Below are 20,298 nucleotides of genomic sequence, written 5' to 3'. Positions count from 1 at the left end.
CCAGTACACATACATTAGACTGAGCAGTTGTCCTTCACCACTGAAGAAATGCAGCCAAGACTCACGTTACCGTGGAAACAGAATCGCTTTTGGCCGGGAGACACCTCGCTTCATCAGCACTATTATGAAGCAGAATGGGCTGGGAGGGAAATGAAATATTCTGCCTACCAGTGTTATAGCTGGCCTCTGGGTGAATAAACGACTTTCAATTAGAGTACTTAAATATCTTTTAACTTCAATAATTATTATTAGGGCCCCAACAGAATTTTACTCGGAGAATTTAAAAAAAAAAGAAGAAGAAGAAGAAGCTTTTGCTATTAAGGGGAGGTCTAGAAATTCTGGGACACTGCTGTTAAAAACATACAAGGGAATTTGCAAGTGATGGTTTACTTGCATATAAAGTGAGTATTGTCTTTGATTTTTAACTTTCTGATTTGATCGTATATATTTGTCAAACTGTCCCTTGCTCTTTCTTTTTCTTAAATTTCAATTACTACCACATTCTGTAATGCATGTAAACATTTGTAACTTCATCTCATTATGAAGATGCGTAGGCTCAGATGCCCAAGGAGTCTCTATCCAAGCCTGCCACTGATCCTACTTCTAAGGCTTAGATCTGTCCCAAACCTCCCATTTCTACCTGGTTGTACTACTTGGAGTCTCTCTTCACTTTATAACCAACCACACATTCACTTGTCTCCTGTCTTATTTTCTGTTATTAACAGTTTCTTTCTGTGGATACTACTGTCTTAAAGGGCAGATCTTCAAGACTTACATTGGGAGAAAGACCAACCCAGTTAAATCCCAGAAACAGCAGGAACCTCTTGGCCCTTTGGCTATAAAGATGCTTGATTCATTGGATTAATTCCAGGTCACCTCAATCAATGCCCCCTTCTCTCTCTCTCTCTCTCTCTCTCTCTCTCTCTCTCTCTCTCTCTCTCTCTCACACACACACACACACACACACACACACACACACACACACACACCACTTCACATTACTTTAAAATCTAGCTATAAGCAGAGAAGAAATCCCATATAATGAAGAGGAAACAAAAGTCTTTTATTGCCTGGATATAAGCTAGAAACGAGTGGGACACTTTAGAATAATATGAGGGAACATAGCCACAAAAAATTAGAACCACATAATCACTCCCCAAATCACCATACAAGCCCTAGTTTATGATTCTGACTTAGTGGTCTTCCCGCCTCAGCCAATGTCTAGCAGAGTGCTAGGATTTGAGGGTTGAAACTCATGAACACTGTCTGGCCTGTAAACTTGGCTTTCTCACCTGCTTGGCAGGACTTGAGAAAAATCATTTATCTGCTTCCAATGCACATTTATTCATTCTTAATTCCTATGGGTAAATGACCTCTTATCTCTTCATGCATGCAGAGAGAGAACACTTATACAATGTGTTTATAGCAGTTATATAAAACATGTTCAGTGTGCACAAGTCTCAAAGCCAGTCAGTAGCCTATCTTGATCTGAACATGGGCAGACCACGCTCATCTAGGCAGCTCTTGACTGTGATTCTGTGCACCAACCTGTTATGTTCTTCATATGTTTTATAAAAGGAAGAAAAGAAGAAAGGAGAGAGAGGGGGCATGGAGAGAAGGAGGAGAAAAGGAGGAGGAAGAGAAGGAGAGGGAAATTATCCTCTTGATGTACTTTCCAAACAATCTGGGGATCAGGTGGGCTAGACCTAACTTATTACAATAGTCAGCACTGAGTAACAGTGCATGAAATGTCACTCTGGTCTGATGAGGTCATTGTGTCTTTGTTTTGCATTGTTCAGGAGAGGTATTCTTGCAGATTAAAGGACCACTGGAAGATGTTTATAAAATCTACTGCTATCATCACGATGAAGCACACAGTGTACTGGAGTCCTATGAAAAGGAGGAAGAGCTGAGGCACCATTTGAACCACTGTATCCAGTCCTTAAAGTAAGGCCTTTTCGAGTGGCGATTCCCATCTACTCTGGTTGCTTAGCAGGAGCCATTTGAAGTGGACAGAGATGGAAGGTCACATACAGCCAACATTTCACAGGGCTTGCCTGGATGGCTGCTTTATGAAAAGCCAATGTGCTACAAGCCCAGACTGACTTCTGTTCCCCCTCAAGAGGATGTCTAAAAATAACAAGTGAGACAAAGATTCAAGGCCTTGTAGAGACGAGGGAAAATGCAATATTGTCAAACAATAATACTAACATAAATAAGATATGAAAGGTGGGCTGCTGTTCATGCATTCTCAAGGGCCAGTGAGTTGGTTACATTAGTGGAATTCCTGAATAGTCCTCCTTGTTGCCTGGTCTCCTGTGGGGAGATTGTGAGGAGAACTAAGGCCCTGCCAAAGTTAGCTTCAGGACAATTAGACACTCCTCATCCATACCATGTGAGGAGATGATAGTAGAGCTACACAAGTTTGAATAAGTTTTTAAACCCTTGGTATTCTCCAAGCAATTAATAAGCATAGGTTTTATCTTATCTCTGTAAATAGGGGACTCTGAGCCTGTGTTTGCTCTGACCTTTTAGATGAAACTGGAATCCTGTTTAAAGCTAAACTCATCCTCCTTTTTCTCATCTTTTCAAGTTCTCCTATGGACCTTCACTCTTGAGGACTGTATACTGTTGAATGGGCTGCTTCCGGCCAGGGGTTAACCAGTTTGAGGAAGCTGACATGTTAGGTCAAGATCTGGGAGTCTGCACCTCTAACACATCTTCATGTGTCTTATTGTGTGAGAAGAAGAGGGAGGGGGTCCCCCTTTGAAGGAAGTTTGTAGCAGCTTTGGGGTGCAGTGGGGAGACTAAATGAGGCCACACTGGAGGAAGACTTTTCAAGCTCCAGTTAAAACAGAAAATGGCTTCAAATAAAAAAGTACTTTGATTAAATTTCAACTTTATTGCCCTCTACTGGCCAAGCATTGCAGGTCTTTCATCTTTTTCCATACCTTGAGAAAAAAAAGTAGAAAAAAAAAGCTTGTGCTGTGGTGTGTATGCATATTGTGCTGACAAAATAAAACTTTATAGTCTCCAAGGAGATGGGCATGCTCAGATAACACACGTGTGGGGTGGGCAGCTCGGGCTAGTTTTTGTTGTTTCAGTGTAGGTCAATGTTACCATATCAGCTTGAAGAAAAATTAAAGTGTGAAATTGTATTTGCCTAAACACGTTCATATAAGAAGAACAAGTGCTCTACATGGACAGGTATTTTTATCTTCATGTAAGATAGTGACGCCCTGTGTACAAAACACCTTCTCACAATACATGTGTATTCCTTCAGGTTCTAGAAATAATGGGGGAGGGAGGCGGGGGGATCACACAATACATGAAAAAGTGGCTTCTTTGATTAACCTGCATATCTAGGGACCTGGACAGAAAGCTAGTCAGTTTGGGCCCATAGTCCTCTTGACTGCTTCATCTAAGCTGCCTGGGTGATAAATGTTAGTGTGCCATGCAATAAACTTTTTATTCCTAAGAGAACAGAGCCTGCTACAGTATTCTCTATGCAGCACAGCTCAATATCATTTCCTTTAAAAGCAGTTCGAGGGTAGAAGTAATTGTGGAATCTCAAGTTTACTTTCAGACCCAATAACTTGTTTTGTTTTTTAAGCTTCAAAAATACTGTTCCATGGTGTGTCCAATTCTGTGTATTCAGAACCACTCTAACTTTTAGAAATAATCTCCCCTGCCAAAAGGTGTTAAGGTGTAGAATGCACAAAATCCAAATGAAACAATATTGGCAGAACTATTTCTTAAGGGAAAGAAAATCAAAATAAAATAGTTTAAGCCGGAGCTATTTTCCCCAAAGTTGGGTTTCCATGAAAATAAAGCTGATGATGAATTGTGTGGGTCTGCCTGAGGCTGAGGGCAGTGGTATTATTGACATCACTGTAATATGACCTCAGCTGAGCCAAGCTTTCAATCCTGAGAAACAGGTTTTCAAACAGGTTTATAGGCCAAAGAGACTCCTGAACACCCTCGGGGCTTGGTTTCCCTTGCCAAGTAATCAGTCAAAGCTATTACTGTCGCCCTGCCTTTTCCTACTGGCTAAATAAAGGAGCGGCTGCCATTTCTAATGAACATTAGCCTCAGCCTCCATTTTCAACAGTGCAAGGGATACTGGAATGAGCTGGTTTGAAGCAAAATATCCACATGAGAGGTGACTTCATGCCTCAGAAGCTAACACAGATTTTCAAGGGACTTAGGTTACATTTTTTAACAAAAATTAAAATATGTTTATTGAGGGCCTCATAAATATTTATTAAGAGTACTAGATAATGTTGAAAATATTTTTAATATATAAACATGGTTCTTGCCCCCTAGGAACATAAACTCTAGTCAGAGATAAAACTGTCCGGAAAGCTTGCCAGCAATACAAAGTTCATTTAGTTAACACACCAGAAGGTATCTCTATAGGTTTAGCCCAAGATTAACCTCCAAAGGGAAGGCAGAGATACTGCCTTGCTCTGTATGATATCCAGGCTTAGGAACCTTGGCTATTCTTTGAAGCTCATTATCATTCAAAAGAGAAAATTAGATTTGGATCCAGAAAATTAGTTTTAATGTGTTAGGGCAGTATTTCTTGGTGTATGAGTTCTCCAGTGCCTGATACACCAGGAATGTGTATGAACGGTGAGTAACTTTTAAAACGGGGTGGAGAAATATGGTTCTGTGATGAAGAATGACAGCCGCTCTTACAGAGGACCTGGTTGTGCTTCTCAGTATCCACGTGGTGGCTCACAACCATATGTAACTCCAGTTCCGGGGACTCTCACGCCCTCTTCTGACCTCTTTGGGCACCTGACATTCACGTTCACGTGGTACACATACATACACTAGGTAAAACACTCATACACATAAAAATAAATCCTTTTTTAAAAAAAAAAACAACTAAATTTATCTGGAAATGCAGTGTACACCTGCACCTACACCCTAAAAACTGGACATTGACATGCTCTTTTTATTCGGCAAGGAATGTTTAGACAAGTGGGACGAAGGGCCCTAGGATTGACTGAGATGTTGTATCACTACTTCTTTGCTGACTGAGGACTTTGCTGCTTAGCCTCTTGGGAGCTACTGATGATTTCTGATCTATTCGAAGAAGTGAGCATCGGCAACCACTCAGCAAGCGCAGCTATAATTAGAACAGCCTATCTGCCCCCTCCTTTCTGTTTTCCAGTTAGAAATATTACTAAAGACTCTCTTATAGATCAGTGTCCCCAACCAGTCTGTTCATTCTGTAATAAAATAGGAGCAAAAGGACTTTTCTCATTTTTCTTTTCATGGCTAGAGTCACATTTCTAGCCTCCTCATATCTTAGTGTTATAAATTAACCTGTATTTATCTTTTTGCTAACAAAGGTCCCATCCTCAGGAGAAAAAACATTTACCTGTTGGTCATCTAGACAGTTTGGTCATGTTGTTCCTGTGGCTTTCCCGCTTGGAGTAGCAGCAAAAAGTTCATGCTGTCTAAGGAGCTGCATTTTTATTTTCTCACTACCATGTGTTTTGAATCCAAACAGAGGGTCCCATGTAAAAATCAAAACCACCTCTGGAAATTCTTTCAGCTTCTTGCAGTATGACATTGTTTGGAAACAGACCATAATCTTTAAGGAATAGAGCCACATAAAACCTTTAATTCGTGAGTCAAATTCTAATGAGCCCAGCAGGAGAGGGAGGTGATTATTTTATCCCATAAAAAGCTAAATGGATGCTGCTTAACTTCTTCCTGTATTGTCCTTGGCTGGAATCACCTTCTGGAAAGCTTCAAAATCTATCATAAAAAAGAATGTTTCTTCTTTAGTGATGAGAAAATCAGGTGAAACAATGATACAGTTTCCCGCTTTACGGAGTATGGCTCCCTCCATTAGAAAAATGTCAGGTTCCTTTATAGAAAGTGGCATGTAAAGGGAAGCATATGCTTAGTTTTATTATAATTTTTCGGTTGTTTGTTGAAGTAAATAAAAGAGAAAAAGAAAAGAGAGTTTTATGTCTCTCCAGGAACTAAAAAACAAAATGGTTTCTTTCCGCTTCCGTATATTTACTTCCTAAATAACATTTGTTCAATCACTTGTTTCATTGGAAAATTGTGGTTTTATTTCTTTTGTTTTACTAATTTTATAATATATGATCTGCAAAAAAAACAGATCCTAGAACAAATGAGATTCTCCACTAGAGGAAGATAAAAGTGAGTAGAAGAATGTGAACATAAAGGAAGTGGATAGAAGTCTCAGGACCACAGACAGTTGCTTTCACTACATATTTTTTAAATATCAATTAATAATTTCCTAAAGTTATAACAGGTATTGACTTTAAAGACAGTGTGATTTTGTCTTTGATTCCCATTTGGAGGTTTTGGACTCCTCAGAACCCAGTTATCTCCAGATGTCTGGGATCCACTTACACGTACAGGTCTGAGGACTGAGGAAGGAGTTGCTTTAACACATAAACGATCTTCCACACGGATGGAGAACTGGAACTTTTTTAACTTACTCAATCTAGTTCAGCATAGATATTTATCATTAAATTTTTATCTCAATCGCTGAATACAAAAAGTCCAGGCATGGTAACACATGCCTTTAATTTCAGTGCTCAGGAACCAGAAGAAGGAGGATCTCTGTGAGTTCAAGGCCAACCTGATCTACATAGTAAGTTCCAGGATAGCCAGGAATACACTGTCTCAAACAAACTAACAAAAACATAGCCGTGTGATTTTTTTTATATTAGAAATATTTATGATAAAAATATTCACTGTATTCAAAAAGATTAAAAAGCACAAAGGAAGCTGTGGGTCACACGATAAACAGAAGCTTTTGTGTTATTTTGTAATAGACACATGCCACGTTTAGGAGGAAACTTCCATCTCTCTTGTTTCTTAAATTTGTCCTGACTAATTTCCATTGTTTTTTCATGTCTAATTAGTTTGACATATTCTTTGAGCACCCAACACATACTGGTCACCTTTTAGATTGGTGTCATAGAAATAAACAAATTGTGTATCCATCCTCGCCTGAGTTGGAGAGACCAGCAATACACTAAAGAAGTGTGGCATATAGTAGGAAACATTTGCCTACCTTGGGAAGAGAAGGAAAAGCAGAGAATAGGGACAGCCAGGATGGTGTGAAGCATGGTGACCTTTGCAAAGACCAGTCAGAGAAGTCTTCTCAAGGAAGGGACACCTGAGCAAAAGCCTGAAAGGGATGAAGGAGAAAGGTACATAGAAATCTAGAGGGAAAACCATCTGAACAGAAGAAAAGTCTGGAGACTGCTGCATGCCTACCTGACCTTTCTAGAAGCAAGAAGTCTGTGATTGCCATAGCACCTTGGAAGAAATGAGTACTAGGAAATGGGGTAGAGAGACAGGAAAAGGAGACCCGGACCATGTGCTTTTCCATGGGAGGACTTGTTTTACAGAAGCAAACAGTAGTCACCAAGGCTAGCAAGGCCTGCATGAAGGCTGCATTTGAGAATTCTTGTTGAATTGTTAATACTGTGATAAGCCAGCCATAGTGGTGAACACTTGTAATCCCAGCTCTAGGGAGGCTGATGCAGTAAGACTATCAGTTTGAGGTCAACCATGTCTATATAGGAGGTTCAAGGTCAGCTGAGGTTACATGGGGAGACCCTTTCTAAAGAATTCTCTTCCTAAAACTACATAGAGAGATTATAGAGTACTTAATAACATTGTTCTACAAGTCAGTTTAAGCCTTACTTTGTAAGCTCATAATCATGGTTGTCCTCATGATTGCATTTGAAGGATTTTTTTCAAAATGTAAACATAAATGAATTTAAAAACATACTTAAATTATTAAAATTTATTAACTAAATCACTAGTTTGAATTTTATGTATGGCATTAAGCAAGATGGTAAATGTATTAAAGTGTCATTTTATAACATATTTCTAATTAAAAACACTTGATTCCATGGAGCATTCATGAAACTTGCCCACTACTTCATTTGATATAGTAATTTATTCGAAAGTATTTGTAATGTTTCATATTATCCCATATGTGTGAATCTTTTTTGATTTACTTTCTCTCCTTCTTTTACAGGAATATATATATGCAAGAGTAAGTACTTCTTTCTTAAAGATTTTTTTTTTAATTTTCAATTTTTAGTTTTATTTATTCTTTGAGAACTTCGTACAATACATGTTGATCATATTCGGGCTCTCCCCCAGATCCTTCCAGCTCCATTTCCTCGTTCCACCCAACTTTGTGTCTTCTTTTTCTACCCATCAGATGTAGTTTGTGCTGCCCACACCCATAGTCTCACTGGTGTGTGGTGTTCCCCTGGAGCATGGTTGACTTGCCAGAAGCAACGTTTTTTAAAGAACACCCGACTCCTCCTCTCCAATACCTATCACTTGCCAATATCTCCTTGGCGAGAGGTGGGACTTCCTGTCTACCGCCCATCTCCATTCTGAGATTTCGTCTCACTTGAGCTTGTACAGGGCTTGTGTGTGCTGTCATGGTTGCTGTGAGCTCATGTGTACATCTGTCCTGCTGTGTCTGTTAGTGCTTACATTTTTTTTTTCTAATTTTAATGATGGAAGCAAAATATACCTAAAAACAAAGCTTCTGGAAAAACCATTTGTTCTTTCCTGTCTTGTATCATTCCTCAAACTTGACCTTGACTTTGTGCCTGGCCTTGCGTTTAAAAAAATCATAAATTTCATATAGAAAGGCAAACAACCCAGGATAGCCAAAACAATCCTGAACATAAAAATACTGTGGAAAGTGAGACCCTGTCTCAAAAAAAAAAAAAAAATACTGGGGGAGGTATCACCATCTCAGATTCAAGTTATACTCTAGAACTATAGTAATTTTTAAATTTTAACTACTTGTTAATCTGAGGGTGGGTTGCTTACAGAGGACAACAGAGGATGTTAGATCCCCTGGTACTGTAGTTACAGCAGTTGTGAGCACCCTGACCTGGGAGCTGGAAACTGCACTTGGATCCTCTGTGACAGCAGTAAGTCTCACTGCTGAACCACCTCTCCATAATTGTACTTATTTATGAAATACAAGCTGGTGTTTTGATGAACATCTAGATTTTATATTGATCAATTTAGGCTAGTTGGAAGCAACACTTGCACTACTTTTTTAAAATAAAAATAAAATACAAAAAAAACATAAGAAAAGCTACTGGATATTTCTGAACAAATCAGAATTTTTGTCTTTTGTAATCAAGCACATTACTTGTAATAAATAAGTCTATGAGTGCAAATTAACTTACTACAGACATTATTGGTACATGCGATTTCAAGAGTACTTTATTTCCAGTTTTTCAGAGATGATTTTATGTATTACATTGCTATAATACTTTACCAAGCATATGGCAAATCCTAATATAATTTTAATTAAATTTCATATGCCAAAAAATCTCAGGAACTGCTCATCATTCCTATCATTGGGATTGCTGGTGTGCCAAGGAACAGGTCTTCTTCAGCACATCTGTCCTAAAATAACAACCTTGGACTAGTCAGAACAGTGATGAAGGATGCAAAGATTAAAGCACAAGAAAAGCTTTTTCTATGTTATAGTACAGTGTTGGTTGTCTTCATTGTGAAATCTTGTGTGATTTCAGAGGGAAAACATCATATACATATACGGCTTAGAAATGAAATATTGAATAGTTTCATTAAATACAAAATAGTTGGCTCATAGGACAATGTGGAAGTTATTTTTATAAAAACAACATGTATACACACTAGAATGTATCCATTTCTCTAGAAGAAACCTGTGTCTAGCCTGTTTAGTACTAAAAGAATGATAATGGCTGGAGAAACGGCTCGGCAGTTGAGAGCACTTGTAGCTCTTACAGAGGATCCAGGTTTGACTCCTTGCACCCATGTGATGGCTCAAAACCATACTCATAACTTACTCAAATCAGTGACTCCCCCAGTGGCTCAAAACCAAACTTAACTCCAGTTCCAGGGGTCCGGTGCCCTTTTCTGACCTCCATGTGTACAAGGCACCCAGGGCAGAAGGCAGAGGACAAGTTTAGACAGTCTATTTTCTCCTTTTACCATGTGGGTTCCAGGAATCCTCAGACTTGGCAGTAAGTGTCCTTGCCCACTTAGCCATATCTCTGGCCCTGGTGAAGTTGATGATCGTTTTTGAAACATCAAAGAGGCTTCCACTTTATAAATCTTTTGTTTCAGAAGGAAAGGGAGCTGAAGAGGTGGCTCATAGTTAACGCAGTTGTCATGTAAGAATGAGGAACTGAGTGTGGATTTTCAGCACCCACATAAAAGCTGGACATGTTGTAGTCAAGGGTTAAGAAGACTCAGAAATAACAACTAAGTACACTAGGAATCTGATTAATCTATTAAACTGATAAAGCCCCAGTAATCATGTGTGATGAGATAGTGCAGAGCTGACTGGCCTGCCTGTCTAGACAAATTGGTAAGCTTCGGGTTCAGTGAGAGTCTGTCTCAAGATATAGGATAGAGAATGATTGGGGAAGGAAACTGCTGTTGATCTCTACACACACTACCACCACTGTGGCTGCCGCTGTTACCACCACCAATCACTGTCAGACTTTAGAGGTCACTGTTTACTTTCCATCTTCAATGTCTGTGGTACCTGTGTGTTTCTCTGAAGGATTTAAGCGTCTCCTGGTTCCTGGGGGACTGAAGTCTTCTGGGTGGCTAAGTGTGACTGTTTCTTCTCACATTCTAGTCCATGGGTGCTGTCAGCAGCTGGCTTTTCTTAAATCTCCTCGTGACGATTTCCTTCTCCTGGTGTGTTCTGATGTTTTATCCTAGGAATTCTACCAATACATACTAACTCCTAGATTCCTAGTGAACTTAGTTGTTATTTCTGTTTTTATTCTTTTAATTACCAAGCATTCTTAATTCTTCAGATGACCTCCCTTAGCTTTTTTTTTTAAAAGACCTCCCAAATTAGACAGTTTCTGAAATAGTGTTTTCACTATTTCATTTTGCTCCTTCTCATTTTGATCCCCAGCCTCCTCGGTTCCCTACTCCTTTAGATACTAAGAAACTGTTCATGGTAAATTTTCTGGAATGATTAAATATTGCTTTTCCATAGTTAATGCTTCCATACACTCATCTACATGAGTTGTAATTCATTGTCCTCTTTTATTCTTCTAAAACTTAATAGTTTTGTATTTATTTTGAGTTCCATATTTCATGGTAAATGCTACTTGTTATGTAGCTCTCTACAGTTTCCTTTATCATTGACTTAAAAGTTCCATAAGGAGATTAAATTTTTAAAAGCTTTCTTCACAGTTACTGTAAAATAAATATAAAATTTAGGATATTTGTGGTCATGAAATAGAAGAAATTCAAAAAATTATAGCCAGTCATCAAGTTGTGATTTTTCTTCTATTCTCCCTCTACTTAAAACACACAGGCATATTTCACATGGATTTTTTTTTTATTTTCCACCATACATTGTCTAAATATTATTTTTTCCTCTATTTTATTGGAAAAGCTTTGTGGCAAAACTGGATAGTGCTAAAACAAAGCTAACTGTGTTTGATTAAACTGATAAAGCCCCAGTAATCATGTGTGATGAGATAGTGTAGCTGTGTCTGGAACTAAACACTTGTCAAGAATTTGTGATACAAGAGGAAGCTGAAACAGCGTTATATGTTAACGACTGCATTCAGTTTTGGCACAATATTGTGGAGCCCCACGACACATTTAGTTCCTTACTCTGGGGCAGCAGGTGACAACTGGATGATGTGGGGACATTATACATAGGACTCATCTGCCTCCACCATTATCAAAACTTAATCTCACTAGAGGGGATTAGATATGGCGGTGAACCTGTGACACCAAGTGCCTGAAGTGCTGTTATCTTTCAACACATCCTCTATCTTTTCTTCCACAGTGTAGTCTGTCTGATGTAGATACCAGAACATTATTGATTGTCTCTTGGGCAACTGAAAAAAAAATATGTCTGAAGACAAAAGTACCTGGGAAATATCTCATTTTGGCAGTCATTTCTCAGATTTGCATTTATGATGCTTTAAAGAAACAATAATCATTTCTAATTATCATTGGAATCATAAAACAAAGGTACTGGAAATTTGGTGCTAAAGACTGATAGAAGCAGAAGTAGTGATAACACTTGAACTCGATTACAGGCCCAGATTGGTGTGTGACAGATCCAGATATAGGAGGAAGGAGAGCGGCGCACTGGAACAACTTCACCACTTAATATGTCTATGCGTTGGGCTCTTTGTTTTCTGTTTGGGTTGTTGTTGTTGTTGTTCTAGTTTTTAAAATGTACATATCTACAGATACACAGGAATGACTCTAAATAAATGATCTGTTAGCTTTTTTCAAAGTATTTGATGACTAATTCTGGATGGTATTTTCAGTAGTTTTTGAATGATTACATAAATTAATGTTTGGTGGTAATCAAAGAATAAACTCATGAGAAATTCTGACTATAGTCATTTAGATACCATTCCTCACTTATTTCCTGTCCCATTGGATTGTCTTCATAGGGTATAAACGATTGTTAAGGGATAATCTCTGCTTTGATACATTAAAAAAAAAATGCTGCCAGCTACTGACATCCCATCAATCAAAATGCTTTTAGTTAGGTTTTCAATATATTTGATGGTATTTCATCTACTTCATCCAGTTCTTCTGGAAACCAATGATGTTTCTTTCCTCCCATCCCTGATATCTCTCTCTCTCTCTCTCTCTCTCTCTCTCTCTCTCTCTCTCTCTCTCTCTCTCTCCTTCTCTCTGTCACCCCCTCTGCTTGCCTTTATCTTTGTTTCTTTATTGCAAACCTTTAGTGTTTGTTCTGGTTTTTCTTTAAAAACATTTCCATTTGTTGTAGTCTTTGTATTTGTTAGGCTAGTGTAATTTTTTCAGGATATGAGTAGACTCCTCCCTAAGTCATTTATTTATCCATTTTGAAATTGGGGGGGGGGGTTAAAAGCACAGGACAGAAAGCCTTAAAACTCAGAGATTTCTTGGTCCAAATATGTGCATTGATAAAATGTAATCATGGTGGGAGATGCTGTGGTGACAGAGAAATTAGCCATAAATTGGAAAATTGGGAAATAGAATGATTACAGACAGTACTAAGAGAGATGATGAACACAAAATACGGAGATGGAATAGAGATTGGTGTGTGTGTGTGTGTGTGTGTGTGTGTGTGTGTACATGACAATTAGCATCTCTTAGTTTCTCATTTGTCAAATGAAGACTTGAACTAGATGGTTTTTAAGATGCCTTTAGACCATTTTTTAAAAAATTTAATTCACTTTTTTTTCAAATTACATGACTATTGTCTATCCCTATTAGTATTTTTTTTTTTAAGTACGAGTATGAAAAATCCACCTGTTGGGACTTAAAAGGTGTCATTATGTTCTGTGTATCATTTTCTGTTCCCTAAATTGATTTTTAGAAGTTGCTACTGTCTGAAAGGTTTGGCAGTGGTTTGAACAGTGGCTTGACGGAGCTTGGTGCTTCTTACTCCTGCACAACCCAGGCCAGTGGGAAGGCTCCCACCCTGTCTCAGAGGCACATATGGAAGTGCCATGGTGTGTGCTGGCTGTTGCCTTACAGTGATGTGAAGAGCTGCTGATTTCACCTGGGAGAAAGAGATGAGGAAGCCATCTTGTGAGTGGCAGTTAGGGAAGTGTAGTAGTAATAATTCAAGCGTTATTCCCTGTGTTATAAATTTCTTCTGGAGTCTGTGGTAGGACCCCTGAATGAACAAACTTTCAGCTTGTTAGAAAAGAGAGGACAGTGTTTAGTTTTGATAATGGTTTTCAGGTAAAATATTTGAATTTTTCAATGAGTTTATATTGCTCACTGGTAATAATAAAAATACAATGAAGGAATTTCATTTTTCTTGGTTGTCACGGGGAAACCATATTCTGAAGCTGGTATTAAAGTCTGTTGCATACACTGACCAGTAAGTAAAGCTAAACACGGCGCTGTTTGGTAGGTAGGTATACCTTATTTGTTTTCTTTTAGGTTTCTGTTTTGGTTAGTGGGATCTTTTAGCCTTGCTTCTTTTTGTCATTCTTTTAGCTCTTGTTTCCCTTTGGAAATTTTACATAGTTGAAAGGAGAAAAACTGTTTTAGGAGCAATCATTTTTTTAATCACAAAATGAAAACAAAGTTAGTAAACATAACATGGATCTCAATGGTGTCTGTTGTAGAGACAAACCAAACCTGCTGGACATGGGCTCTTTGATGATCAAACCTATTCAACGTGTGATGAAATATCCACTGCTACTGTGTGAACTTCGGAACTCAACCCCTCCCTCCCACCCCGACTACAGAGCACTGGAAGAAGCCTTCGCCGCTGTGAAGGACATTAATGTTAACATCAATGAGCTGAAAAGAAGAAAAGACCTGGGTAGGTGGAAGTGCGGAAGGCTGACTGTTCCCCAGGATTGGAGTGTTCTGTTTGTGTGTGACATCACAGTGTCTGAATGGCTACACAGCGGTCGAAGCAAACACGATGATTTGAAATCTAGAGTCAGAGGACAGGAGCAGAGCATGAGATTGCCTTAGTAGCTAGGTTCAGGAAAAGACCATTAAAAAACTGGAAATTAAAAAAAAAAAAAATCCAGCAGGTGCACTCAAGCATTCACTCTTACCTGACCACTGTGTTCCTGGTGGTATATTGTGAGCATACAGTCCTCCTGACACCAAATGTCTGCAGAGAAAGGAGGAGATACAGCCCAGGATTTGCAGCTCTGGGAGCTAGTGCAGAAATGGCCCAACCAGGTCTAGATCCACGTGAAGGGCTCCATTTAATATATTTGACTCATTTGGTCCTGACACACAGGAATGAAGTTTGGGGTTGAGGAGGCAGGTTTATTTGTTTCTACAATTAACTACTGATTCTTAACCATTTTAAGCTAAGATATTACAATTATCGCCTTATGTTAAGTGTAGGTTTCAATATAGGAGTGCTAATTCTGTGGACCCCATGCATCCCAGGTATAATAGGCCTTCATCCTCCCAGTGGAATTAGTGATCATGAAGAGCTCTTATCCAAGTTTGTGTTTCCAGGACACAACCTCAACCCAATTATTAAATAATGACAGGGGTTTAGAAATAAATGGTGCAACAACTTCATTTTCTTTGATTGGTTTTGTTTTCAAATAAGTAAAAAGCAAAGTATTTTGTTTTAGCAAATTAAAACCATAAAGAATAGAATAACAAAGTAATAGAGTAAAAGACACCATAAGCAAAATGAAAAGACTGCATACATAGGATGACTGCCTAGAATGTATTGTTGTTATTATTATTTCAGTAATAAGAATATTCTAATAAAAAGTCAATAAAAAAGGACAATTCACAGGAAGCTTTGCTAGTAACCCGGGATTGAAAATTAAAATCACAATGATATGATATGCTCAATCTCTTGAGCCAGAGAATGTGTGCTACTTGCCAGTACTATTCAAAGTATTACTATACTTGGTCTCAGACAAAAGATGGGAAACTGGTCAAAAATTGTTTTAAAGAGTTACATAGTAATCTAGTAATGGGTAATAAACTGTGTTATATACTATGATACAATGAGAAGATTAAAAAAGCAATGACATAAAATACTTGTATCCACTGGTTTAATCACAAAAAAAATTTTGAAAAGTGTATTTATTTTATTTTCTGAAACATGGTTTAATGTAGCCCAGGCCAGCTTCAAACACATTATGCAGCTGAGGCTGGAATTGAATCCTCTTGACTCCACTGTCCAAGTGCTTGGAGGGGTAACAGTTATTTCAAAGAAAGGAAAACTCAGAGCGATACTCACCTGGCCCCAAATCACAGAGCTTGTGAAAAACCAACCTAGGATTTGAGGCTAATGTGTGATGGGTTCAGTTGTCTTTTCATTACTTTGGACCCGATTTCCTATTCCAAAGACCCTCAGATAATATGCACCATTGGAGTGGAGGTGCTTTCTTCTTTTCTAGTACAAGGAACTTTCTTTTCTTCTCTCTGGTACTTAGGGTAAAATCCAACTTCTTCCACTGTCCAGAGATTTCTTTAGCATGAGAAGTAAATTAACTTGACCTTGAATAGCCTTGAGTAGCCATGTCCTTGAATAGCCGAGTTTCTGAAGGTCAATGGGTAGGGTACTTTGGACAGACTAGTCAGTGGGGTAATGGGTAATGGCCCCTGCAGAAGAGTTAAAATCCCCATAAATTCTATCTTCAATATAAATATTGGCTTTTAAAACTCTAGTGGAGGGCCCTTTGACTGAGCATAATCAGATGTATCACTGCATTCTCCTTTTCAGTTTTAAAATATAAGAAGAATGATGAGGAAGAATCACTCAAAGACAAACTATCTAAACTAAATATTCATTCAATTAGCAAGAAGTCAAAAAGAGTCACAAATCATCTAAAGATCCTGACCAGAGGAGAGTCACAGGTAATTTTTCTTCTTGGACCACCTACACTTCCTCAGGGATCATTAACACTGCCATTCTTAGGGGCCTTGGCTTTGCTCTTTCCATGAATATATCTAGAACACAGAATCAAGGTAGTGTCCCAAGCTCTTCCTTTGGGGGGTGTCTGGAGGTTTTAACACTACCTCAGTTTCCACTGGAAGGCAGAAAGAGGAGAAATGAGAATGGAAGACATATGATGACCCGACACAGAAGACCCACACTCAACTGCTCACCATCTCTCTCCCCAAGGCCACTTCTTCCTCCATTTCAGTTTTATTTCTGCTTTAAATCTTTTTCTGTTCCTCTGGGATTCTCTTTATTTCATCTAAAGACAAAGAAGTGTTTATATGCATAAGCCAGTGTGATGGTTTGGGTGTTCCTACCCCCTTCTCTTCCTGGAGACTCCCTAGATACACACTCCATTACTGGGTGACTGGTCCTTAGTGATCTTGCTCAGCTGTTTAACATAGCTTGCATTTTAATCCCAACCTCTTATAGATAACCAGATTTTCAAAGAATTCTAAATTTTAATCTGCTTAAGGAGAACCACATGAGATAATTTCAAAAGACAGGTCCTAGAGTTCCACCTATTTCAAGGGTACAACCTAGAACCCTCTATTTATACAGACATCCCAGAGTTTTGAGGTCAATAAACCTGAAGTAAGTGATCAGTAGAACATATCTTGATAATGAAAGAAAGTTCATGGCCTGGTGATGCAATGGCTTCTCGCTGAAATTAAGGAGGACAGTGCTCTATTGCCGTCTTCTCAGTTTCCCCATGGCTGCAGAGGCTTTACCACTTGTGAAGTACATAGCTGATTCTACCATTGTATTTATTTCTTTATAATTTTCTAGGGATTCACCAGATCCATCACAAAAAGAGGCTTGATATGCAGCTTTAATGTGGGAAGTTTGGGAAATTAATAGTGCGTGGTGACTGATCAGGAAATGGATAATTGGGACATTTCAACTAAAGACAACAGTAATAAAATCAAATTGAAAATGAGCTTAAGGAGACAGTAGCCCCCTGCAGGCATTTATAAACCTGTGCAGAAATTCTCTTCCATGCTTTGAGATTTTGCTTCTTACTCAAGACAATCCTGCTGAATAGAGTAGGCAGCTTCTAATCTGAGGCAGACTTTTGTGGGGACCATTTTATTCTTTTGCATATTTATCATCAGCTTTTTTTTTTTAAAAAACTGTGAACTAAAAGTGAATTGTAGCTAAAATAGCCTGAAGGGATATTAATTAGATTTTTCCTCTTAATCTTCATAGAGGATGTCTTGTCAGCAATGAAGCATTTCACTGTTAATCAGAAAATCAGCTGCATAGGCTGGACTGGAGAAGAGATAAATCTCAAATCAATCAATTTTGCACTTGTCAGCAGCTCAGGTGAAATATTGGTAGAGTTAGGGTGCAAAGCTATTACCCAGGAGGAAGATTCTATTCAATCCATCATATATGTATTGAACTTTCGTGTACCAGGCACTGTGTGAGAGATTGGGAATACAAAGATGAACAGGTATAGATCCAGAATTTGGGCTGCCTTGCTTTTAATATCAATCATATCTATAAATATGTTTCTCTAACTTTCTACTCTAGGGCAAAGACTATGTATCTGTCATAAAGAGATTCTTAAGCACGGTACAGCATAAACAGGACTGCATAGCATAACATAGCAGATAATACATGGCATAGCAAATACAGCATAAGCTACCAGTCAAGTGACCACTTATTCCATCTCTAATAATAATCCTGAGATGTGAGTAGATGTGATCTGCTTCATGAAATCTTCCAGGAACCCAGCTTGCCAAATTTTGTACAGTGTTTTCCCTAAACATATTGTCCTCAGCTGTTAATTGAAACTAGGTCATTATTGTGTCTCCATTCAAGTCCCACAGACAGTGTCACAAGGCCAATACTTAGAAATGAAACACAACACTTCCTTCACACTCTATTTGTCCAAATCCAGTTACATGGGCAGAGCTAGCTGCAAAGGAGTCTGGGAAACAGGGTTCCTAGTAGGGCAGCCATATTTCCAACTTAATCTAGTGCTGCTAGCTTTGTCATTGGAAGGACAACAGAGGAATATTAACATCCCCAAAGCATCTGTATCTCTATCTCTTAAAATGGGATTAATCATAATGCTTGCCCCATAGAGTTGTGTAAGAATTAAAATGATAAAGTCAATGAAAGGTTTTGGCACAGTGTCTGAATATAATTAATGTTTAATAAATGTTAGCTATTGTTAGTAGTAAGACAAACTTCTTAATCTTAAATACTTAGTATCAGTGGAGAAAATTGCTTAAAAAATTAACTAAGGTTAAAAGAGCACATAGGAGGAAGAAATTAATTTTCTTCAATGTGAAAAATAGTAATGAAAGTAGGATTTATGGAAGGGGCAATTCTTGAATCTAATCCCTAAAAATAACATAATCCTAAGGCAGAAAAAAGCAACAGCACATTTCATCAAAACAGCATGGAAAGGTTTAGTGATGGAGAGCCAGGATAGAGCAACATTTCTCACAGTGTAATCCTTAGTGCCGATTGCAAAGTCATCTGGGTCCTAGCTAGCTACACAGAATAAAATGTCAGGAGATGGGATCTTTGGAAACTCTATTTACAAAAATCTGTCCAAGCATATTGGTATATGTACACATAGAGTTGGAGCAAAGACATAAGGCCAAGGATACCTGGTTATGAATTCTGCTGCCTATTTAATTAAGGTTTTCCCACACAAATAAAACTAAGGGATTCAAAAATAAATAAAAGATTGTGTATATATATATATATATATATATAGTTTATTATAGTTATAGTTTTATATATATAGTTATATATATATATGTATACACACACACATACACACACAGTTCTGAGGTCAACTATGTGAAATTAAGAAGCACATGGACCAAGAAGAGCACAATTATTACCAAGTCCAGAAATGAACTACATATACTCTGTTCCTTGTAACATTCATGTGCCTGTTCACAACAGCTTTACCATCACAGGACTGGTTCTGGTAGATATTTTGGTTGCAATAAAGTTCACCATCAATAGGAATGTGTATATCTCTAAAAATTAGTAAAAGTGTATAAAAACACAGTGCATTCATGGGATTCTAATAGATATTACATATAAGATGGTAAACACAACTGAACACAGGTGACAGCCATGGTAGCTCTGCAAATGTGCTCCAGCAGAAGAACTAAGAACTAAGATTACATACCGTCTTTCAGGTTTGAGGGGTATTACCACCTTCCTTTAATGACAGGCCTAAGAATATTTTCTAAATCAGTCCTGTGAGATAAACTAGAATGATATCTATGAGCAAAACAATAGACAGTGTAATTTGAGAACACAATATATGCTACTAAAACCCACAGGGGTGGGGGTTCTGGGGAGATGGCTCCATGGTTAAGAGCACTTGCTGCTCTTGAAGGGATCCCAAGCTCTGTTCCCATCACCCACATTGGATGACTCACAACCTCCTGTAACTTCAGCTTCAGGGATTCCAGCTTCAGAGGGCATCGGACACCTCTGTGCTCTGTGGGCACCTGAACACCTGTGTACGTAGTGCCCCCCATACATATAATAAAGAAAGAAATCTTTTTTAAAAACTATAGAGGGAGTCAGGGACATGGCCCCGTGGGTAAGAGCAATTGTGCAGACATGCGGTCATGAGTTTGAATCCCCAGCACCTTGTAAAAAGCCATGCACCTGCTCCTCCCATAAGTGAAGCACTGTGAGAGGTGGAGAGAGTAAGATCACTGGAGCTTGCCATCTGCCAGCTCCAGGTTCAGGGAGAGATTCTGTCTCAAAGGAGAAAGGCAAAGGGTGACAGAGTGGGACACCTGATGTCCTCCTCTGAAGGCATGGGTATG

General features: G+C 38.5%; 1 protein-coding gene across 1 annotated transcript in view; it reads left to right on the top strand.

The window, feature by feature from the left end:
• Positions 1–20,298, top strand: part of Arhgef38 (Rho guanine nucleotide exchange factor 38) — a 114,006-nt gene that overhangs the window by 70,783 nt on the left and 22,925 nt on the right. The window contains 4 exon segments of the mRNA XM_037207121.1: positions 1,800–1,947; positions 8,054–8,071; positions 14,169–14,368; positions 16,262–16,395. Of these exon segments, the coding sequence (XP_037063016.1) occupies positions 1,800–1,947; positions 8,054–8,071; positions 14,169–14,368; positions 16,262–16,395 (500 nt within the window).

This window comes from Peromyscus leucopus, chromosome 6, assembly GCF_004664715.2.
Source record: "Peromyscus leucopus breed LL Stock chromosome 6, UCI_PerLeu_2.1, whole genome shotgun sequence".
Taxonomy (NCBI): Eukaryota; Metazoa; Chordata; class Mammalia; order Rodentia; family Cricetidae; genus Peromyscus; species Peromyscus leucopus.
The sequence above is the reverse complement of the archived record's forward strand: the minus strand, read 5'-3'. Positions and strand labels throughout refer to the sequence as shown.